At 36.9% G+C, this 25,192-nt stretch overlaps 1 protein-coding gene across 3 annotated transcripts in view; it reads right to left on the bottom strand.

The window, feature by feature from the left end:
- Nucleotides 1-379: 379 nt before the first annotated feature.
- NLGN4X (neuroligin 4 X-linked) overlaps nucleotides 380-25,192 on the bottom strand; it is a 482,117-nt gene continuing 457,304 nt past the window's right edge. For all 3 annotated transcript variants that reach the window (XM_069072830.1, XM_069072832.1, XM_069072831.1), the window contains 2 exons: nucleotides 24,058-24,847; nucleotides 380-4,053 (listed from right to left, as the gene is read on the bottom strand). In XM_069072830.1, the coding sequence (XP_068928931.1) occupies nucleotides 3,204-4,053; nucleotides 24,058-24,847 (1,640 nt within the window). In that variant the 3' untranslated portion in view covers nucleotides 380-3,203. The remainder of the gene's footprint in view (nucleotides 4,054-24,057; nucleotides 24,848-25,192) is intronic.

Raw genomic sequence — 25,192 nt, 5'->3', positions numbered from 1 at the left:
TATGCTCTCCTTTCAAAGACTCTGATATATAATAGTGTTAAACACAGATTAAACACACAGTTCCATAGGAATCACTAACAATGTTAGTAAGAAATACAAGGCATTTTCTTTTGTGCAGCATCTTCATATCCTGAGCTTCAAAGTCCAGAACTTACTTATCCTAACAGCAGGCCTGCAGGGCTTTGATAGTAATGGCATGAGAAAAGAATACTTGGCAGTATCTTGAAAGATACATCCATTACTAATTTAATTAGTGTGTTTATAGCCTATGTCACAACATATCCTTTCCCTTTGACAATTCAGAACACTTTTGAAGGGGTTCAGGATTGGGGGTGGGGGGAGAGAACCAGATTGCCTACAAAAAAGGATGGACACATAATTCTTTGCACAAAGCATTAGAAAATACTGTGATATTTTATTATTAAAAATGCTGCTGAAAAGTTTATACATATGTGTCCAGCCATATATATCTTCTATCATTACTTAAGGCAAAAACAAAAAATTGCAAAACAATAACCAAAGAAACCATTAAACCCTGCGTGCCTTTGAAGGTCAAGAATAAAAGCCTGGGAAAGTTTTTTTCCCCTTTTTTAACAGATTGCAAGAATAGTTTGTTCTCATAGAATGCTATGAAGATCCTATAACACTTTTCCATGTAGAAATCAGATATCATTTAAGATGTAGTAAATTGACTTTGATCATAATCATTTTTTAAAAGCTAAAATCATTCACTTACAGAAACTTTTTGTTTTACCCAAATGTCACAAGCCTGACACATTACTGTACATATTGCTAGCAGAAGACAATTGGAAATACTAAACATATACTGTATTTCACATTACAAACATACCCAACTTATTATGATGCCAAGCATCACTGCCTTTGTTTGTTTGTTTGATAAAGAGCCTATTTACTTTCTCAGTGGAGGCAATACATAAGCTTATGGGTATAGCCTACTAAGAGTCAGGTATAATAAATGATGAATCAAGGAAGAAACAGTTCTCTATGGGATCACTACATACAAGTAGATGCTGTTGCTTCACCATGGACTAATTTGGGGGTATACCTAATATATGTGTGCCACCTCACTCTCAAAGGTAAGTTAGAAAGTTAGGTGAAAGTCATGACTTTGTTATGTTATTACCACATTTTTCTATGAATCCTCTTTCTTGGAAAAAAGAGCTCACAGATATTGAGAATTTCTACAGTTATGCTTCAGGGACTGGTTATCCAAAGGACTTCATGAAAAGGGTGCAAGGCAGCATGTGTGTTACATACAGCATGGGGTAGGGAAGTGATAGTGTTATGTCCAACTTAAAAATGAAATTGAAGAACTGGTTTCTGGGATTGGGTACATGTTCAAGTGCAGAGCAAGACTCTTCACATATCTTTGGTTACTATTTCTTGGTGACCCAGTAACTTTCAAAAGACAAAATATAAAGCAACCATATTTTACTTCCAGCTTATGACACTTGAAGCATTCCTTAGGTAAATTTTTAAAAAGAAAAAAAAATAAAGAAATTACAAAAGAGAAAAAGGAAATGATCATCGACTCCTTGAAAGATGACTGCTTTGTCTCCGGCTCTCTGATTCAAAAAAGTCACGGGTTAATTCTTTTCATATGGTAACTTGACAGCGAAGCCATCCATACTTTCAAGAAAACTCATGCAAAGCATAGTTGTTTATTGTTCCTGTTTTTTTTTTTTTCTTTCTATCATATGCACTGATTGGTGATTGCTGTTTAAGAAACCCGCAAAAAAAATGTTTTCAGACAGGCATAAGCTTTATCACCTAAATGAAATATGGAAGAAAAAACTTCATCACTGTATTTTGATAAATAAGAAACTTGCTCTTTAAAAAAGAAAAAAAACACATTTCTTCCTTCAAACTGCAAATTTCTTCTGATTAGGAACGCTGAGCAGGTACTTTCTCAGCCAGAGTTCTTCCGCAGCTGCTGGTGAACACAGAGCTAGATTTACTGAGGGGTGGGGGGGTCGGAGGGGATTGGGGGTAGGGAGAAAAGGGCTAACCAAAAGGCAGGCTTTCTTTACTTTTGGCAGGGTACTGGGCTGGGAAGCAACTCTTCCCAAACATATTCAAATAACCAGAATTACAGAACTGGACTTGTATTTTTTTTTTTTTTCATTTTGTGTGTGTGTGTGTTTCTTTTAATTCAATAAACTTTAAATAGTAATTTTTTTCCAGATTTCTGATCCATCTTTGTGTTGCAATTTCATGAAGGCTAACACCCCCAAAATAAATGTTGTCTAAAAACAACCGTCTCCTAAGAATGCTTTAACATGCATTTGTGCAACCTGTAAGGGGAAATGTGCAGGCCACACAGACAACCTTTATTTTCTGTATGACGCCATGTCCTCCTACAAATGAAACATGTTAGAAAATCCCATGTCTTTGTTTACCACAAGTAATTAAGAAGAAAAGTCCCCTCTCGTTCTGGAGGAAACAGGGGCAATATGACTAATGTGTATATACATATAGATCACAACTGAAAGCACAATCTTTCTAAAAGCTCTTTCAAACTGAAAACATCAATAAAAGCTTTTTTTGTTGTTCTTTTGTGTGTTTAAACTCACATCTATGTACATTTTTTACAAAGTTTCTTAAATATAGTTCAAGCTGGCAAATCATCTCTTTGCACAGAACTATACGTATATAACTGCATAGTCAGTCCTCTTATTTTTATAATAAAATTCTACTTTTCCTTCCTCCAGGATTACAACTTCATACAATGAGTAAAAGCCCGTGATACTGTCTTCACTTAAGAAGGGCCATTCATGGCATGGCACATAAAGATTTTTTTTTTTCAATTTTAGTTTAAAAAAAATGGTTGAGTCACTTGGCTGTGTTCCAGAAGATTTAGCTTCTGTTTCTTACAATGAAAACATCCAGGTCTTTGAAGCAGCTATTCTTCTGTCCTTTACACATTAAACTTTCACTGAAGTGGTTGGGATCTTAAAGCAGTATTATAATAGCAATGTACACGTTTCACATTTCACAGGGTTTGAAGTTGATCTTTTTAATATTGGAAAGTTCCTTTGAAAAGGGTCAGTAAGAAAATAATGACTGCCCTTTCTCCTTTTATCTGAAGTCTGCTTGATGAAAAACATTCCTTTTTTTTTTCTTTTTCTTTCTTCCATGTTGCTGAGGGAAGGAGAGTAAGGGAGGGGAAGGTAATGGCAGAGCTATACCCTAGTGGTTGAATGTCCATGGGGTAAATTAGTACTGTTTTGTCCTCCACTGAAGGTGTTGAAAGTATGCAAAGGCTGCATTCCTGTTAATGTGTTGGGAATCATGGTTATGGTGTTGGGTGTCATTAACGGAATGTCATCTGGGGATCTTCTCAGAGTAAGGGTATAGTCAGGTGGGCAAGTGAGTCTCAGGGTATCATGTGCCTGTAAAGACTCACACTCATGATCGTGTTCCAGCTGCTTCATCTGTAAGGACATGATTTCTTCATTTTGTATGTGAGCGATATCATTTGTTGTATTTCTTTGAGGACTGGGACGCCTGTGCGTCTCGTGACGTCTTTTGTCCTTTTTGTAGTATAGGGCGGCAAAAGCCAAAATATTGAGGAATAATAAGGAAGCGCCCACTGCAATAGTGACACTTAACTCGGTGGAATAATCTCGTTTCGTTTCAATTAGAACAGTTGTATCCTCCGGATTTGTTTTATGAGGGTCCTTTGAATGTTTAGGATTATTGGCAGGTGTGATGGCTGGACGTTTGGTAGTTGGCCAGATTTTTGCTGGAGAACGTCGAGTACCATAAGGAAATGATGTCATGTCTGGAGGAGGGACTTTTGTTGTGGTGGAAACGTACTGAAAAATCTCATTCAGGTTGTGCAAATGAGGTACAAGTTCCAACCAGAAAGCGACTTTGGTTGCTCGATAGTGATCCCTTACCCGAGGTTTCAGACCAATGTGTAGATATAGCTGATCTTTCGGGTTATACTTGGACCAGGCGACTTCTTCAAAACGATTGGGCTTTGTGTGTATAAACTTGGTATCTTGTGGAACTGGCTGATTTGGATCACTGTTAAAAGAAATGCAAAGAAAAGAATTGAGTCTAAATAAAAGTGCAAACTCTCTGTCATCTTAGATGTAGTGATATTCACTGAGAAACCATTGTTATCAATTGTGCACTGTTTCTTAAGAACATAGAACCCTTAAGGGACTACACAGAAAGGCTATTTCAGTTATAATCCAGCATATCATCTTCCCTTTAATACTTGGTCTTTTACCCTCGGTGACAAGGTAAAGCCTTACCAAGCAGCGATGTTTGGTGATAATCATAGGATGTTTTGAAACAAGTTCCTGAATGAAACAGGTAAAAATAATGCAATAACTTCATTTCCTCCCTCCAGAGGTGACAGAGAGAAAAAATGTTATTAGATTGGCAACTTTGTTTATTTCAACTTTCTGTGATATAAATTTTGTATAGACTAATAGTTGGCAGAAATTTCATTAAAATAATTTTTCTTTACTTTTTAGGCTGATTTATAAGGAAAAAATATCACAATTAAAACTTCAGCTATTTTAAATTTATAAATTAAAAAATAAAAACCCTCAATAAGAGCCATCCTAATTATCAAACACAGACAACCTGTCAAAAAGCAAAGTTTAATTCACTTGACTCTGCAGGCCTTTAGCATACCTGGTAGTTGAGGAGCAGAAGTTCATCTAGAAGAGACTATAACATATTAGAATGTGGTCATGTCTCTGGAAAACCTTTGAAGGACTAATATCAATTATGATCAAACAATAATTCGTTAGTGGAAAGATGCGTTGTACGAGTATGATAGAAAAATGTATTTGATGCAATTAATTTTTCCCCAGAATAAGGAAGAAAAAAGATCACAGTCAATTGATTGTAAAAAGAAGGTTTGGATACACAGAGGAACTGTGGACTCCATTCCATGAAAGTAGAGCAGAGACATAATATGTATGACTAAAATTCACAGCTAATCACCCACCTCATTTTGTCAGAGACTTTAATCTCATTCAACACCAAATCTTTAAATAGGGTAACAAAATGAGTTTTGAATTTTCTCTCCTCCCCAGCTCTCCTTTTGAGTGTAAAGGTATTAAAAGGCTCTGAAATGCTGGAAATAAGCAGCTGAGGGGAACAGAAGAAGGAAAAGGCTTAGATAATTCAAAAGTTGGATTAATATCCCATGAATTATTAGCAATAGACTGAAGGGAGAGCCACACAGATTTTTCATTACTTCATAGAACAGATATATTCCAGCAAAGTCCGCTTTAAAACAAATATTTTTGCAACTGACTTCCACCAAAAAATCGGTAAACCATTCCTAGAAAATGAAAAGCAGTGTGGATAAAGGAATGGAGTCAATACTAGATAAAGATGCTAGATTTAGAGTGAGGGAAAAAGCCTGTGGTCAAGTCCTTCTTCCAACATATGTAAGCAATATAACCGTGGGCAAACTGCTTAAATTATGAGTCTCTGTTTCTTGCACAGTAAAACTGACATAATTACATCTGTCATAACTCCCTCACAGGGTCATTGCAAGGCCCAGGTCCAGGGCTATTGTAAATGAAAAATGTAGGTGAATCATTTTACAAAACTTAAAACACTCTATGTTAATTATTATCAGAGAAAGTAAAGTGTCCCAAAAGTCCAAGCTGAAAACTTTCAGTAAGGAAGAAGGTATAATTGTCAGTCAGCCAACAAAGAAAACCATTCCCTGTCCTCAAGAAGCTCATATTCTAATGGGGAAAATTGTATATAAATAACTATACACATGCAAGACTGAAAAATATGATATGGATATATAAATATATCAATATACATGTACTATATATTTATAACTGACTCATCTATTTAATCAATTTCTATATATATATATTTTTTTTTAATTTTTTTTCCTTCCTTCATTCCTTCCTTTGTTCCTTCCAGATACCCAAGTTCCCAACTTTTGTGTCATACTTGAACCTTCACTCCATATATCCAATCAAGTTGTCAAACTTATTGTTTCCATCTTTTAAACAGCTTTCATTTATATCACATTTTTTTCACTTAACACAGTTCACATTCTAATTTATGACCTCTGCCTGAACTATTTACAGTAATTATCGAATTGGTTTTCCTGTTTCAAAAAATCTCTCCGCTCTCCAATCATCTTGCACATTATCACCAAAGTACACACCGAACCATGTCAACAACTTTCTCATAAATTCTAGTAGCTCCCTATTACCTTGAGAATCAGCTTTAAGTATCCTGTTTAGCATTTAAAAATGGCTTCTGCAATTCTTCACATTACTACCTTCCAAGCATTCTCTGATCCAGCCACACTGCTGTACTTTCAGTTCCTCATAAAAAAAAGCACCTTCTTTCTCAGGCCTTTACCTGGCCTGTCTCCCATGCCTGAAATGCTTTGCCTGTCTGAGACTAGTATTTGCCTTTATGGATTACTGGGTATGATACTGTTTGATTTTACTGCAGGAATGACCCTTTAAAAAGATAGCTATATCCGTGTTTAGTATAAGGGATTCTAAAGAAATTCAGTATGTATTTCAAAAGTAAAGAAAAGCATTTATTTTGTTCTCAAAGAATAGAGCAAAAGATTTGTAAAACCCTGACAAGCAAGGTTTGGACTGGTAAAATCTATTAAAGTCCTTCAGATTTCAGACTATCAGACTTCTTAAATCAAGATAAACTCATAAAGATTATGAAAGCCCAAGTCATTTCACTTTCTCAGACACTCAAAAGACTATATCATCTATAGTGAAATAGAAATATATTCCCTAACTTTTTTTCTAAAGCATAATATTTTTAATTCACATAAACTATATATAATTCTTGTCAGAGGAAAATCCACATTTTTTCTCCATAATAAATAAGTTTAAACCTTTCTTCTTAACCGTATTGCTTTTCTGCATACACTAGCAATTGCATCTGCCATATTTTACTTTGACAAAACGTTGTATGAGACACTCACAGATAATTCCAAGGACTCTGCCTTCTGCTGATTATCTGGAAGTAGGTAATATACTTACATCAATTAAATAAACTTTTCAGCTATTTTTTCTGTAGATGGAAAAAGGTCTGCTTTTGATTTTAAAGCTAAATGACAGTCATTTCTAAGAATATGCTGTTCAGAAATCAAAGCATTCAATGACATCCCCTTACCACTAGGTGGCAAAAAAGAGATTATTTGGTAGACACAGCCCTTACTAGTAGCAGACACAGCTGTTCTGGGAAGTGAGGAACTGGTCACATCCCTCCCTCTCCACACAAATCAGGATGTAATTGTCAGGTTAATGCTAGTCCCTGCCTTGTTAACCAAACTGTCTCTAGCTGAATAATAGATATGGAAGTTAATGAGGTGCTGTTATTAGGTCTAAGAACCAAATTGGAATTTGAAACAAGACAATTTACATGACACACACAATACTTACGTAAAATCAGTGCACTCTAACACACACACACACACACACATACAAAACTACTACTGGATTGAGAAGTCTTTTCTGATGATTCTAGCCTACAATTATCTGCTGTCTCTAAATTCTGACATAATTTAAGGTTTGTGCCACACAATCTGGCACTGGAGTGCTGCTTGTGTTCATTCATATATGTATATTAGGGAACATAATGTTGCTTAAGCTAGGTGATAAGATATTTTAGAAAAGGTATTCTTTTTAAACTCTCTTGCAGTGTCTAAATTGTGTAGGGTGCACCGTAACTATTTGAAAATGTCTATAATTTTACTTTTAAAAAAAGAACATGAAAAATAAGAAACAAGAAAATCTACTTAAGTACATCAATTTTAGATTAATGATGACGGAGCTTTGGCATTTTTAGAAGCATATAATAATTGTATAGAAACTATTAACTTACACAGAGAGACAAGACAAGCTAATACATGAGCAATGAGCTTGGCTGACCATGTAGCAGAATAGCTTTTAGATTCTAGATCTGTTGTGGGAAAAGTAAAACTCCTTTCTCAGAGAAGGCCTACTGACTTAGTTTTGACATTACAAAAGTCTTATTAGACTTTCAAGAGTTTAATAAGAATTTGTGTGTGATTCTTGTATCGCTGAGAATAGGCACATCTGCTTTATTTTTCCTCAATGGAATTATATGTGCATCCAATTAACTTGTGTTCATAGCTGCCTAAAGTGTATCTGATGGCTCACCAACCTGGATAAGAAACTCAAAAAGGTGTATCAGGTAGCCCTACAGTAGTGTGTGATATTTATTGCCAAATCCATTGAAGTCTGCCCTTTGATTATATATAGACATATGGAGATGTATGTGTCCATGTGAGTATGTACAAACATCTATGTATACACACATGTAAAGTTGGTATGTACTTGTGTTTAATTTACATAAAATTATCTATAACTACATACCTTGATTTAAAAGTTTAGCTATATTTTTCTCTGACAAGGATGCTTCCTTGTGAACTTAGCTAGTAAATGACATCTCTGATAATACAAAGGACATTGACTGATTTATGTCAGGCCTTAGTAAGTATGCCTTACTCAACAGACATACTCCAAGGCCAGATCTGCCAGCATGGGGCCTGCTAGGCTTAAGCCAGCAGGGCAATCTTCTCTATAATCCAGCTTCCCATTCCCATTGTCAATAGGAAGCTCAAGTCTGGGCCTATCTCAAGAGAAATAATATAGGGCATGACATTTATGTCTCATTCTATAATATAAAAAGGAGAATTTTTAGATCACATGTAAATTAAATTAGCTACAGATACTGATTACTATTCTTCAATGAATTTAACTTATTCATAATTTTCATCAGAGGTCACAGAGAGTTATTTCATTGATAAGACATCTACATGTGGACAAACCACAGATGACACACCATGGCAGCCACCATTATGCCCTGACAACATTTTAGCAATATAAATCTGATTAACTATAGTAGTAAAAATCCTCTAGTTAACATATTTTTGGGATTGATGTCTATTCTAAAACCTGGCTGACCAACTTCCCAGGATTTGGAAAGTCTCACAGCTGTGAGTATAAGACAGGCTCCTTCATTTGTGATTCTTACTATAATTTGGTCTCAAATGTTGTGTTGTGTTATAAGAGCCCTGTGGTCTATCTCTACAGTTTCTCTAGAACACATGCAGCTATCTAAGAGTTATGGTGACCATGACTGTAGTATCTGTCAAAAGAATCAATAAGAATCCTGCTGAGAATGATAGCTTACATGCTATGGGCTCTGCCAATATCCCATTAAACTTAGATACTTATGCTAGCTTTTATCATGGATTTGCCACTTTTTCAAGTGTATGGCACCATCCTGATAATTGTAGGCACACTGTCCAAATGGATTACTTCCTCCATCCAGCTGTTCCCCAACCCCTGCTCTGCACTGAATCCAAAGGTATTTGAAGGCTAAAATGAAATAATGGATGGAAAGCACTGTGCGCATCTTAAAGTGCCATCCAAGTGTCAGTTATTGTTGTCATCAGACAACAGACAGTTATTGTAGTCATCAGACTTCCAGTCTGGCATTGACTTCATTCCCTTAGCCTTCTACTGTACTCTTCAAGAAATGTTGCTAGAGAAACATGGGGATGTGCTGGTAAGTGTTTGACGGCTGTGCTGGGGAAAATGCATTCACATGCAATTTTAAGTTTAATTTGCATTATTAAGTCTAGACAATCAATGAAACAATAAATCAAGCCCTGATTTTTAGTGACTGATGTTTCCTATTTCTAATGTATAAATTTTCATTTGGAGAATATAACCATGGGTAAGCCAGTTAGAGCTGGTTCCAGCACATCCTTGACTGAACCATTCCTTCCTGATGCTCAAACTATACCTCGTTCCTGAAGAAGAACTCCAGATTAAACCATCTCCATATTCATACCAGGTATGAGTAGGGTATCTAGTTTGTTCCCCATTTTCATCAATCTTCCTCTGCTCCCTTTGGGTAAATGGTGATTAGTCAGAGTGAGAAAAGAGAAGAGTGAAAGAGTACTCCTAAGGCTATATATTGATCACCAAGGCAGCTAGTCTACAAATCAGTCTACAAATGAATTTTAGTATGTCAATTCCATCTATTCATCGAAACAAACCACTTCATTCAAAGCAAACAATAGTTTCAAAGCCTCCACTAGCTTTCTCTTGTCCAGAGGTTAAAACACAAACTCTATAATATAAGGCCCTCCACAACTGGGCTCCTTCTGAACTTTATAATTTAATTTTAAAACATTGCCCTCGCACAGCCCAAGGAACAACAAAACTTAACTCCAAGCTATTCCTTGATCTTGCCTTGTGGTCTATAACAGCTGTTCCCTCTGCCTTGAATACCTTTCCTCATAATTATCCTTTAAAATAATTTTAAAAGGCTTCAGGGCTTAGCATAAGGGCTACCACCTCCTTGAAAATATCCCTGCAGCAGAAAGTATTCTCACCTCCAACAATTTTTCTCAGAATGCTTTGTCTAGGGCTCTAGGTCAAATACAATGTACCTAGTGCCTACAACCCAGTCATAGTGATAAGACCTGAACCTGTGCTTTTATGGTATGGGGGACTCTTTAGAGAGGAGATTGCCCCCACCAATTCTGGGCAGTACCTTCTCTATTACTTAGAATGTGCTAGAGAACTGCCCAGAACCCTGGGAGTCTGTGACATGCTGAGGGTCACAGAGCCAATATGTGTCAAAGGCAGGATGGTAAAATAGGCATCACTAGCTTCAAGCCAGGCAGGGAAAGGAGAAGGAGGAGAAGGGAATTAGCATTTATACAGCACTTGCTGTATGCCAGGCACTGGGCTACATACGTCACATACATGATCTCATTGGATTCATAGCACGTGGTAGCTCGAAAGTGCTTAACAACAGTGTAGTGATTTCTTCTTTGCTTCATCACCCTGTATCCGAATATCTGACATTTTTCTGTGGAACTAGCTGTTTGCCAATATAGATTTATTACTTTTCGTCTTTGTATCCCTAGTGCCTATTGTTGTCTTGAACATAACAGTAAGCACTTAAATATCTGCTGAGTTGAGTATTTGTTCAATGGTTTCCACTCCCAACTTTCCCTCCTTCTAACTCCAGGCTGCCATGCCCCATTGCCATACTACAGTATATTACTTGTGTAAACTAGAAGTCATACAAACTGACTTGTAGCTCCTATTGAAAATGTCAGAAATTCTCTACAAATGAGGGGGTTATTAACATTATGCATGAGGACAATTTGTCCAAAAGTAGGTCTGGTTAGCTCTATAGATTCTCTACAGAGAAAGCCCACACACAAAAGTTGGCTAACTTGGCTGTAGGACCATTCTGATTATACAAATAGTCATTTACATGGCTTACATTATTCACCACAATCTGGCTACACCCAATATCCCACAGATATCTATTATGAGGAGATGGTCTTAAATTTATATGCACCAAACCTAGTACTTTATCTTATTAAAATAGAAGGGCAGAAAGAATATAAAGAGATACGAGATACTGAGGCATCTGGAGCTCCTTAAGAAATTGTTAGAGTAGGAGGCTCAGTGGATAGAGAACTGGAGCTGGGATCGGGGAGATCTGAATTTAAAGCTGGCCTTTGATACCAGCTGCATGACCCTGGCTAAGTCACTTAACCTTTCTCTGCTTCAGTTTCCTCAACCGTAAAGCAGAGATAATAAGAATACCCACATAACAGGGTTGTTGTAAGGAGTGAAATGAAGTATTTGTAAAGTACTTAGCACAGTGCCTGGGTATTTAATACGTGTTTATTCCTTTCCTTTCTCCACTACCTTCAAATGAAAGCATTTGAAAGCCCACACACCAATCAATCAATTGATCGATCAATATGTACTTATTAAGCACTGAACATGTGCTAGATAAAAGAGGTTACAAAGATGAAATGAAGCTGTCCCTGTCCTTAAGGAGCTTCTTTTCTGTTGAGTGAGACAGAGTATATACACAAAAGTACGCATATAAATGTATGTGTATATATGTATGTATATATAATATGTATGATATATGTGCACACATGCATACATAATACCCATAAAATAATATAAAATGAGTACAAGTTAATTTTGGAGGGAAGTAAGAACAACTAGGAATGTTTTGGTTAGGAAAGTTTTCATGCAGGACATAACATATCTATGGTATTTTAAACTGGAGGTGCCCAATTTCAAAGTAGTGTAAAGGCTATACCTGTGCTTCTGACTGTGAGCGTATTAAAGAGGCATCCAACAGGTGCCAGGCTTAAGCTTTGGGACTGTTTCTGTAGATTATGGCTAATGAAGTATCATGGACAAAAGGTTAAGAGTTTGTGTCAAATGATTGAAGAGAAGTGAGTCACTGTAGAACCAATGAGTGAAATGGAGAAATCAATGCACAGCACGGGAGAGAGGGAGACAGGTTCTGGAGTTTGTTATCCTGACATTGTGAGCTAATGGAGTGCAGGAACTGTCTTTTTTACCTCTTTTTATATCTCCAACGGTTAGCACAATGTGTGTGGCACATAGCAGACATTTAATAAATGTTTATTGATTGATTGACTAATGCTTTAGAGTGAGAAAATCAGCCTCTACTGAAACAGTTGCTTAAGCCTTATCAGGTGTATTAATCAGGATGGCATGCTGTATGGGGCACAGCGACATTCTAGGTGCTTGTGCCAAAACAATGGGGAACTATGACAAGAAGCCTATTAGACTGTATTGCCCAGATTAGAAGATCTGAATTGCAAATTTCTTAAATCCCTGTCGGATGTATGAGACCTGAAATATAAAAAAGGGAAAGATTTAAGAAACAGTCAAGTGATAGAGTCAATAAGACTCAGCAACTTTCATGGGAAAGATGGAAAAGGAAGAAGGGTCAAAAATAACACAAACGTTTTGAACAAAATAGAAAGGATTAATGCTATTTACACTGCTAGAAATAATGGAGTCAAAAGGATAAATATGTTTTGGGAAAAAGGTAAACTCGGGCTTGGGCATGTTGAATTCAAAGTACTATGCGATTGTGCTATATAATTCCAGAGATATACAGTTGTAAAAGCAATGCCAGACATATAATTTTAAAGTTTTTGCACAATGCTTAGCATAAATTAGTTCATTTGATTCCTAAAAATAACAGAGTTATTTACTGTAGGCATTAATATCTCCATTTTCTAGATGAGGAAACTGAGGTTCCAGGAAGTTGTCTTGCTCATGGCCACAGAGTGGCTAGAGGTCAGAGGCAGGATTTGAAAGCAGATCTGTTCTGGATCCAAACTCAATACTCTCTCCACTACAACATCATGCTTACAGATGGTATTTGGATACGTGGGTCTGGGACTTGGGTAAAAGGTCAAAGTTTTATAAAGAGAGGTATTTATGAGATACTACATAGAGCTGACAGTCGGATTCCTGACGGCAGTTAAGAAAAAGAAGACCTAGGACTCAGGATTGAGAAAGATTCATCTTAAAGGGTTGGGAAAAATACGCAGGAAAAGTGACCGAGAAGATATGGCCAAAGATGTAAGATGAAAACTAGGAGAAGATGGCAAAAATATTAGCCAAGAACTGTGTGTCAAGTAGGAATTCAACTGAAGAAAAGTCATTGAAAAGAAAAAGAAAACCTGAAAAAAAGCTATTGTTTGATTACTATAATGCTCATAGGGAAACTTAGAGGGTGTAATTTCTGTAGAATCTTGAGGAAAGAAGCCATATTACAAATTATGAGTGGGAGTAATGACGTAAAGAAGGCTCCAGGTGCATTCTGCAAAATTTTGATGAAGAAAAAGAAGAAAGGAGCTTGAGATGACTGGCAGGTCAAGGAACAGAACTGTGGCATCCTAAACACACTGTTAGGCATATGTGAGAAGGCTAGAGGTCAAACTGATGAGTGAAAGGGAGGGGATGGTGGCTAGTGCTAGGTACTGGCATACATTCTATTAAGAACATTGCTAGAAATAGTAGCTTTGGTTCAGATGTCAAAATAGTCTTCTTAGTCTTCACTCTATCCCCTGCTCAAACATCTTCAGACATCTTGAGAAGTTATGCAGTCAAGTATTTGAAATTCTTCATCATCCATAACCAACCTGCCTTTCCATGATATTTTCATGTTGATCCTCATTTGTATTTTCTTGTGTTCCAACCAAACTAGTCTACTAAATTGTTCCATGAACTCAGAATGCCATTTCTTACCTCTGGGCACATATTTACATTATTCCCAATGTCTAGAGTGCAGTTCTTGCCCATCTCTGCTTTTCAGAATCTTTACATTTATTAGAGGTTCTGCTAACCCTCTCTGCATAAAGCCTTCCCAAATGAAAGGGACTTCTCCCTCCTCAGATTTCCTTGTGACATTTAGAGGGGTGGGGTGGGTTGGAAGGCTCACCTTGTATTGCACTCCTGTGGGTATATGTTTTATGCCCTCTTCCCAACTCCCACCTTCCTGAAATAGAATGCAACCTTAAGGGGAACATGGTACCATGGCATTTTTATTTCAATACTCTCAGAAATGAGTATACTTCCTTGCACATAGAAGGTGCCTAAGGCATGACTGCTGAATGAAGAAGTGGGAATGAGTTTTCCTAAGACTTACAGAATACTTCAAGTTACTTGGAGGCATGGGGTTTAGAAAGTACACATCAGATGTTTTTGATAAAGGTAAAGAAGGGGTTGAGATCATCTACTCTAAGAATGGGTACAGAGCTCGTGTTTCAAGTAGATTTGGGATGCCAGGAAAGGAAAAAAAAGTTTGGAGTGAAACAGCATCTCTTGTAATTAGGCCAAACTGCCTAGTTAAACAGGCAGCACAATTTGATTTCAGAGACTTGGCTTCTGTATCTGGCTCCTTTCAACTTTACATATCAGGGTAAGGAAATAGCTAAAGCAGATCATTTGTTTGCTGAAATGGTGCAAGAATGAAAACTTTTTTTCCTTCTTTCTGTCTTTGTTATAGTGTGGTTGTCTGATATCCACACATCTGCAATGTATACACATTTGAAGCATTTTTATATCTATTAACTTGGCATGGTCATTTTCAAGACTATTTGAGAAATAATGCTTAAAAATTCTGTGAGAGTTTTAGATTGCACATATAATTTAACAAATATTTACAAAGCAAGAACTCTGAGATGATCAACAGAGAGAAGGATTTTCTTCTATTGATTATCTCTAGTTTATCCTGTACACATCTTCTTTGTATGTAGCTGTTTACGTGTTATCTCCTCCTTAGACCATAAACACTTCGAGAGAAGCAGTTTGTTTTTTGACCTTTCTTTGTATTGTAGTACTTAGCAATGTGCTTGGCACATAGTACACAAAGTCTGTTGACTGGTTGACATAAGCAAGGAACAATTCTGGGTTCTGTAAGGAGAGAGAGCCTGAGATGAGAATAATACAGGCACTAAATTCAAGGAGTTTACATGCTACTGGGGGTGGCGGAAAGGGTCAGAGATGACATCTTATGCATAAATAAATATAATACAAGGTAGAAGGGGATAAAGACAAAGGAGAGATGCAAGAAAAGTGCTCTCAGAAAGTTTAAGGAGGAAGAAGGCCCTTGGAGTTGAGTGGATCTCAGAGAAGTCAGAATGTGAATGAAACCCTAAACAAAGAGAAAAACTACAGAATACAGAGGTGAGGAGGTGCAGTATTCTATGTGGACACAGGAAAAAAGGAGATAAAGTATGAAATTTCAGACAGAGTCGTTAACATGACATAGATACTAAAAAAGAATAAATGCCTGGGGGTGCGGAGAGATAATGTGAAATAAGACTGGAAAGGTAAACTAGGGGCCAGACTGTGGGGGGGTCTTATAGATGAACCTAAAAATTTCCATTTGATCCTTGAAACAAAACCGTAGATTTTTGAGTGGGAATTTGGCATAGACCCATATATTAATGAGCATTTTGCAAACTTTTTAAAAAAAAGAGATTGTGGAGAGGAGAAACTGGAGGCCAGTGAGAAGAATATTCAGGCAGCCAAGGAAAGCAGTGAAAAATGTCTAATTAGGGTTTTGAATCTATTAGTAGGAGAGTCATTTTAAGAGATACTAACCTAGGTAAGGAGAATCAACCAGACTAGGCAACAAATTGAATGTCAGGAGTGAGGAAGAAAAGTAAAAATTGCTTTCAAAGTTTGATGATGGCTGCATCAACAGAAAATAAAAGGTGTTGTAGAAAGACAAGTTTAGGGAGAAAGATAGTAAGCTCAGTTTTATATTTGTTAAGTTTGACATACTGGCAGCACATTCAGTTCAGAATATATACATATATACACACATGTATATATGTGTGTATGCATGTATATATGTGCATGTTTATATGTGTATTCATACACACATATACATTACACATAATATATACAGATATACATTATATACTATATATACATATAGGAATGCATATATACATATATGAACACATACATATATACACACATATGAAAATCTGAGTGGAAATGGAGAGTGACAACTAACTAATCTATGGGCCAGGGAACTTGACTTTGATTCTTGGAGAAACTCTGGAACAGACCATTAAAGGAATGATTAGTGATATAGAAAGGGAAATAGTGATTACAATGTGTCAGCATGCCTTCATGAAGAACAGATCATGACAATTTAATCTTATTTCTTTTTCGACATTGTTCTTAAACTATTAGATATCATTTACCTAGATTTTAGCAAAGATGAAATGATAAATATTTCATGCATTCTCATGGAGCGGATGGGTGGGTATGGACAAGAAAGTTGGATGGATTCTGGGCTGTTGGGATGGCAAGCCAAAGGGGTGATCATTAATGGTCCAATATCAATGTGGCAATGAGTCTCCACAGAACTGTGCTTTTCCCTGTTTGTTATTTCACATTTTTATCAATTCACTGGAGAAAGGCATAGATGGTAGAGTCATCAAATTTACCAAAGGCATAAAGCTCAGAGGGAGCACACTGGAGGACTTGGTCAGGATCCCAAAAGTTCTTGATAGGTTAAGCACTGGGATGAATCTAGTAAGATGAAAATAATTAAAAGTAAAAGTGAAGTCTTACCTTGAGGTTCAAAAATTCCTGAAGGGTTAAATCCCTTAACAAGTATAGGATGGGGAAGTAAGGGTTAGATAGTAGTCTGAAAAAAGATATGTGGATTTTTAACAGATTACAAACTAACCATGAGTGTCATGTGGTAGCCAAAAAGGCTAATGCAATTTTGGGTAACATTAAGAGATATATGGGTTTCTGAATAGGAACTGATAGGTGTACTATACTCTCCCTTAGAAGTACTACATCTGGACTTTTGTCTTCTAGAGAAAAGCTATTGTGGAGGGGGGGATGGGATATGGATTATGAAAGACATTGGTAAACTGAATTGCCTATAGCTAGAAAGTGATTGGGGCCATAGGCCTATTTAACTGTCAAGCTGACTATCTCACTTGCTCTCCAGTGCCTAGAAAATGTCCTTTAAATTCAATGAGTCTCCAGTAACCAAATTAAGCCAAGTTAAAAAAAACCCAATACAAAAGTATCATGCAGGTAAAAAATGAGTAGAAACAAGAATAACTTCTAGGTAGTAAAATTAAGGAAACGAGATATTAAAAACCGATAAGGGGGTAGGAGGTATGCCCATATTTCTTGTTTACCATAACACCCTTCATCACTTTCTCATAAAAATTGAACCAGGACAACTAAAGGGATGTCAGGATATGTTTTTATAATATTTTAAATTAAATAATTGATAAAGAAAATGATGTAATATATGATGGAACTTGAACAGATTAAAAGACTGTGAAAATTGCAGAGCATATATTTTACTATTGCAAGCTTTATACAATTTGCCAATATAGTATACTCTATCTTGGGGAGGAAAATGAAGCTCTTTAATAGAATATAAATAAAAATTTAAATACCTAATACATAAATGCTTTTTATAAAAAAAGAGAAAAAGTTACAATGCATTTTAGTTCATCTTTATCAAAATTTGTTAAAGTATTATAGAAGCATGGCAGTTTGGGTTGCTTCTTTAATAAAAACAAATGATTTTACAATAATGAACATCTCCTTAAAGTTCCCACAGATTAAATTACTAGATTACTAGACACAATTCGGTTTATCAATGTCTTTCATAATCTGTATCCCACCTCCCACCCATTCCGATCTCTTCTCTCTAGAAGTCAAAACTGCAGATGTGGTCCTACTAAGGGAGAGTATAGTAGTTATCCATTTCTATTCTTGAAAGGGTACTTCTCTTAACAGCAGGTAACAAGTGTCAGATGCAGTATAGCATAGCTCATCATATGGGTTTATCCTTAAATTTGTTTCAGATAGAGTCATAAGACACTTAAGTAAGAAGGAATCACTGACAGTACTTCGTGGAACCTCTAATAATATTTTGCATTTTAATAATCAAAATAGGTGAAAGTTTTGTTGCTTTAAAATAACTCTGAGATAAGTGAATAATTTATGATTGTAAACAGTGGATAGAGCTCTTCCATCAAGGAAGAAGTGGTCATCATCCTATCTTGTCCAAAAACTTAGTAGGCTGTCCTGATGATTTGCCTGAGGCCCGCCCAGTTCAGGGTAGTAAAACTACTAAGTGATGGATATTGGATTTGAACTCAGGTCTTCTTGACCCTAACTCTCATACTCTAGCACTCTTAAAGCTGTGGAGAGGCAGATTACAGTGATCTAAACCCTGCTTCATGTTGCTCCTAATTCTTAAAGAGTTCACTGAATTTCATACAAAACAAAGAAATGCATTTTAGCTTTTGGATATACTGGGAGTGTGGAATATGATATGAATCTAATCTAATCCAAAAAGCATTTGTTATATGACTACATTGTGCCAAGTACTGTATTAGATGCTGGGGATATAAAGATTAATGAAAAATATCCCCTTGTTCTCAAGGACCTTACACTATATTGGAATAAAGAAAAGGAAATTAGTATAAAATGTCTCAAAAACAACACTCAGCCTATCAAAGGAAACAAAGAAATTGTGAGTGAAAGATTTCTTTTTCTTTTTAGAAGGACCAATGTTAGGTAATTCACGCCATGTATAATTACTGACTGTGTTTGCCCACTTCAGTAGTGTGGTATGTGTGCCAAGATGGGGAAATTTCACAATGTTCTTCCTGGATGCTGATTGGAGGAAATGATGATGGTAGGGTTAGCATTTCCATAATGGGAGTAAGAGGGTGAGGGAGAAGTAAGATGGTGATGGAACAGATCACAGTGAGCTTACTTTTACATTCCTTCAGACAAAGATGTTTTATCCTGCTGAAAGAGCACTTACTCCTGTATCTCCCGAAGGAGCCAGAAGTCCAGGGAAATCACTGTACTCTGCCTTCTTACTCCTCATTTTCACATATCTTTCTCTCAGAACTCTTTGAGAACAAACCCAGACTTACTTTCACATAGCTCTGCCCAGTCATCCTTTGTTTCAGAAAATCCACTGCCAGTGAGTGGCATGTATCTTGCAAGACAGGGCTATATTCCGTTTTCAATGTATTATTTTTAAAATATATCCTATTTCCTTTTCTCCATAGCTAGCCCAGTGCACAAGCCCAACTTTATTTCTTTGTGTCTATGAAGAAGAGGTACCAGATATGATCTATCCACTTTAAGATTTAGTTAGAAGTTCAGAAATGTTAGCTCTGAGAGTTTGAAAAGTTGTGTTTATAGATCATTCCTACTTGCTAGGCACTGTTACAAGTGGGCATATGAGAAATGGCAGACACACTTTTAGGGGCCGTGCCGGAGGTGCAGCAGGATTGTAACTCCACTCAAGAGACAATAATAAATTTGCCTCCCTGCAACAAGCCCTTCCCCCATCAGCAGCATATATAATGGTGACAGATGGTACTATAAAACATGCTTATAAGCCATTAATAACTACAAATCCCTGACTAGCTAATATTTTAGAGAATGGTGATAATAACCAAAGGAAGCCATCATGTTTTATATTGTATCAGTCACTCAGTCACAATCAATCACTAATTTATATATCCAGGTAATACATTATGCCTGATGGAACTACATACGTTGATCATATTGTTTTCTAAGTTCAAATTCCCTTCCTCACTTTATCAGACACGAAATGATTTCTAGATGAATTATACATAACTTAGCGTCTCATTTTCTATTTTTGAAGAAATGTATCTATGAAATACATTCAAATTATGTTTAAAAAAAGTTTTAAAAAGCACTTTATTCAAATGGATACTTTACTAAAAAGTTGTGCACAAACAGAATTTGGGTAAATCAGAGGTCAGCTATCTAATTAGTGAGGATTATACTCTACTGGCAGTGAGGTGGCATAGTGGATAGAGCACTGAGCCTGGAATCAGCAAGGCTTGAGTTCAAATGTGGCTTCAGGTACTTCCTAGCTGTGTGACCTTGGGCAAGTCACTTAGCTCTGTTTACCTCAGTCTCCTCATGTTTAAAAAAAATGGGCTGGAGAAGGAAATGGCAAATGACTCTAGTATCTTTGCCAGGAAAACTCCAAATGGGGTCACCAAAAGCCAGAGACCACTGAAATGATGGAATAACAGCAGCAACAATGACAATACTCCACGAAGGACAGGTCACATCCAGTTCATGCTTTGTCATCCATTGTAAAAGGTAAATCATATATTGCTTTAAGTGTAGTAAGAATAATCATGAGATTACAACACTGTTTTCATGATGCACCTCTTTTCTTCAAGGGTCTGCAATGGTTGGTTGCTTCCTTATATAAAGAGTACAAATTCATCAGCTTGACTCCACAATTTAACAATAACATTGCCTTCATACTCCTACCCAATCAAATAAAAATAATTTTGTATATTTGATAGTCCTTGCTTTACAATCCATCTATTCATTCCCTGGGACACCAGGACCTACCCAGCATCATTATCTTTTTTACCCCACCACTATCTATTTCTTCTTTACAAAAACTATAATTCTCTAGACCAGACCTCCAGAAGCCAGGCACCTACCTCTCTGCGTTGTGGTAGGGCTCAAATAAGAGAATGTTTTTAAAATGCTTAACACTATGTCTAGCGCCTAGCAGACATTTAAATGCCTATTTGTTTCTTTTCTTCCTCCCTCCTTGGGTAGGCTAATAGCTCACCTTTGGAATTCCACCCTTCAGTTGAGCTGTCTTGATGGTTGGGTAAGTGAAAACTTGTCTGCCCAACTATATCTAAGTGGCTCTAGACCATTCTTCACATGCAATCCAGCAGCAAAGTAAAAGGACACTAGGGCCTACTCAGCATAGACATCTTGACACACCTCCTTTAGCCATTCCCGTACCATACCTTGACACTTTCTACCTTGTGCCTTGATATGGAAGGGCTATTATTATCCCTACTTTACAGATGAGGAAACCAAGGCAAACAGATCAAATTACTTTCCCAAGGTCACACAATTGTAAGTTTCTGAGACTGGATTTGAACTCATGTCTTCCTGGTTCTAGGACCTGCCCTTGATCAATAGCACCACCTGAAAAATTGCTGAACATTTTGAGAATTTAAGTAACTTGTCTAGAGAACAAGAATGGGTAAGAAGCATGATTTTAACACTCTCTGCCTTTGAAGCTGACTTGATTTTCAAAATGCTAAACTGGTTCTCAATTATGTAGAATAAAAGCTGCACTGCTGGGGAGGCCAGGTAGCACAGCGAGTAAGAGCACTGGCTCCAGGGTTAGGATGACCTGGGGGATAGAATCCCGGGCTCAGATACTCAGCACCACACCCAGAAATAACTGGCCATGTAACCTTGAGCAAGTTACTTAACCCCAATTGCTTAGGGGCAGCCAGGTAGCACAGCGAGTAAGAGCACCGGCTTCAGTGTCGGGATGACCTGGATCAAATCCGGGCTCAGATACTCAGCACCACACCCAGAAATAATTGGCCATGTAACCTTGAGCAAGTTACTTAACCCCAATTGCTTATTAAAAAAAAATCTGCACTGCTTTCTTGATTGATCAACTGTACGTTATCAAAAAATTTTCTCTTATGTTTACTGTTCCATGACCTTGAGCAAGTTACTTAATGTTCTTAGGTCTAAGTTTCCTCATCTGAAAAATAAAGGAGTTGGACTAGATGGCCTCTTTAGTACCCTATAGCTTTATATCTATGATCCTATTGTCCTAATCTACCATTTAGTACTTGTAACACTGAGTTTCATGGAACAGATAGAAGAGTTATTATCCACCAGACAGTGAAATAGGAATTAATTTAGACAATGTCACATGGCTAAGAAGTTGTGGAACTGGGACAAGAACCCAATTGTTCTGAATCTTAGTCCAGCATTTTGTACTATTCTTACTCAGCAATGGTGACTTAAATGTTCTCTCTTGTTCATCTTGGTCAGTCCAGTTCCCCCCCATATTTTTAGGGCCATGCTCTAACCCTTCCTTCACTACTTTGGTTCATTTTATCTTAACACTTCTCTTAATTCTGAGAGGTCATATATTCTATAGAACAAAAATCCGTGCTACTAGTGTTACATATCATTATTTTTGCTTGTCACCCTCACAAGAACGGAAGCCCCTCAGTGTCAGACACCATGCTTTAAACATCTTCACACAATTACGGTGATATCTTTGGTTTTCCCCAAGATTCTCACACAGCAGATGCTTTACAAACACTGGTTGATAACTTTGATGAATATTTTATAAATCAGAAAACATTCTGGTAATACACAGTTATATACTAATTAATCTTTTTTTTTTGAGTTTGTATTTTTACCATATTAGAATTTCTTAGACTTAGGCATCCCTGCATAAGGTCTTGTGGATAAATACATATTTGAAAAGATACGAAAAATGTAAACATCAATTATATAGACTTGGAAAGATATCGAAGTCCCTACTGTGTAGACATTCTATAAATACTGAAGAAAAGTCCCTGAAGCAGCTAAATGGTCTAGCAAGATATTTCTGCTAACCTGTGATTTGTCTCATCCTTCTGAAGAATAATGAAATATTTCCACTTATCCCAGTGTCTACATTTTGCTAGAACTGCAATATTGTTCTAGAACCACTCTCTCTGACAGTATGCACAGTGACTATAATAAAGTAAATCAAACCACCTAGATACAATAACCAGTCTCGATCACTAAATCACCACAAAAATGGAAATCAAATAAAGCCATTTTCCATAAAATATTGTTTACATTCATTAAAGATTGGAAGTTGTTCAACTTTTCAAGATTCCAAGCTGAGCATCTCTGTTTTCTTCTAATATTGTTGCTAATATTACTGCACTGCACTGCAGTTGCAGTTATGAGAAGCTAACCCTGCTATAAGTGTTCATTGGAAAGATTTACCATCCCTTGGTGCCACAAGCAGCTTTATTTTTAATTCAGTACAAGACCTTCAAGGTGAAAAAAAAAGCACAGCACTAAAGTAGAACAGAACAATACTGCATTATTTGTCAAAAGAATGATACAGGACAAGGGTTAGTGAACACAATCTATTATTAGTCATTTAAGTAGCTTTAGGGGTTTTCCTTTCATGTTTGCAGAGTATCTACACAATAGAGATTCAAACATATTCCCAAATCTCTGTAATATTATTTGTGTTTTCCATGATTTTTTCAAATATATTTAACCTCACAGTTGTGAGAATGAGGTTTCTTCATAGTTAATTGGAGGCACATGTCATTTCTGTTCCTATGCAGTAAGCCTAGCTATACAATTTCCCATGAGGGCAGTCTTCAATGACTTCCTCTCCCCCCACAGATGTATGTAGTCACTTTGAGAAGAAAAACACTAAGGTGTACTCCCATTTTTATGCAGTATAATGAAAGAACTTATTTTTTTTTCCCTGTGAGAAAACTGCTATTTCTAACCAAGCCCTATCAGGCTGAAAAAAAAATTGGCCTGTGGAGTTATTGTCTAAGCAGTCATATAAAAAATGATTTGACAGAATGATGAAGAAGTAAGTTTAAGTTACAGTAAACCTTGGAAAGAAATAGCTATGTTTTCCCTTTTGTGACAAATGTAAAAATTCTGGAGCAAAGATATTGAAAGTTGCCAGACCCTAGGTCTAGTGCAATCATTTAACTAAAAACCAAAATCACAAAACATGGCAGCCAAAAGAAAGCTGCCTTAGAGTAAAACATACCCAGTTTTGGCGAAGTTTGTCCAGTATGTCATAACCACTGCACTAAGCATCACATCATTCTTGGAAAAGTTACAGCTGAAGAGTTCAGTAGGACCAATCATGGGAATGCCAAAAACATATGGAACTTCATCACCATGGGCCGAATCTGCCCAGCTTGGTTTCATTTCACTTTGGCAATGGTGGTAGAATGCATAGAAATATGTTGGGGAGCCATACTGGGCATGTAGATCAGCTGTGGCAACAGCAGGTGCGACCCATTGATGATCAGTGAAAAGGGCAACCAGGGTCTTCCTTCGCGTCTCAGGGTTTTCTTTATCTGCCCAATCAGTGTACATGAATTTTATCGTCTCTCGGAGGGTGTCTTTTCCTTCTGGATAACCGTACAGATTGTCCACAAAGTTGGAGACAGAGAAGTCAAAATCATTTGGAGAAACACCATCCTCATTGTCAACAATACCATCAACAAACTTTAAGCCTTCCCCTTGGTTCACGCCAAGCATTATGTCATAGTTTAGGAACTCCCCCTGCTCCATTAGAATCTGAGGGTCATCTGGAATTACATCACCATCTATCACGGGCCCGAAGGCAATGTGGTATGTGGCTGGAGTAATGGTCTGTTGAATGAGTTCTTTGTAGTTCTTATTCCGAAGGCATTCAACCATGTCAGTGGTATCCAGCATGTTGCAGCCCACTTTATCTGCCAATATCCGAGTGTACTTGGCAGGCTGGTAGTTCACTGCCCAGCTGGACAGGGCTGTTCCACTCTGTATGATTGCCTTTTGGAACAGACCTGCAGGTGCAAATTGTGTACATGCAAATGAAAATCTAAAATATAAAAAAGCAGCTTTTACTGAGCAAAGAATGCTTTTATTGTATCTTGGGCATGTGAATTTCTGAGTACAGTAGCATTCAGCTATTTCAGCCTCTCTTTCACTCATTTTTTTCTCATTTGACACTAGTTTTGATAGGAAGTTCTACACACAGAATAAAGAGTTAAGAAAAGGAAACTACCCTTACAAGATCACCCCCAATGAAAATTCATGCTATTCATCTAACCCTCTAGAATTTTTCAGTTTTTACCTTAGAAAAGCTCCCACAAATAAATGAATGTCAGAGGCAATCCAATTCTCTGCTC

Source organism: Petaurus breviceps, unplaced genomic scaffold (genome assembly GCF_028583685.1).
Source record: "Petaurus breviceps papuanus isolate PSGF00001 unplaced genomic scaffold, PetGlider_PUasm1.0 90849, whole genome shotgun sequence".
Taxonomy (NCBI): domain Eukaryota; kingdom Metazoa; phylum Chordata; class Mammalia; order Diprotodontia; family Petauridae; genus Petaurus; species Petaurus breviceps.
The sequence above is the reverse complement of the archived record's forward strand: the minus strand, read 5'-3'. Positions and strand labels throughout refer to the sequence as shown.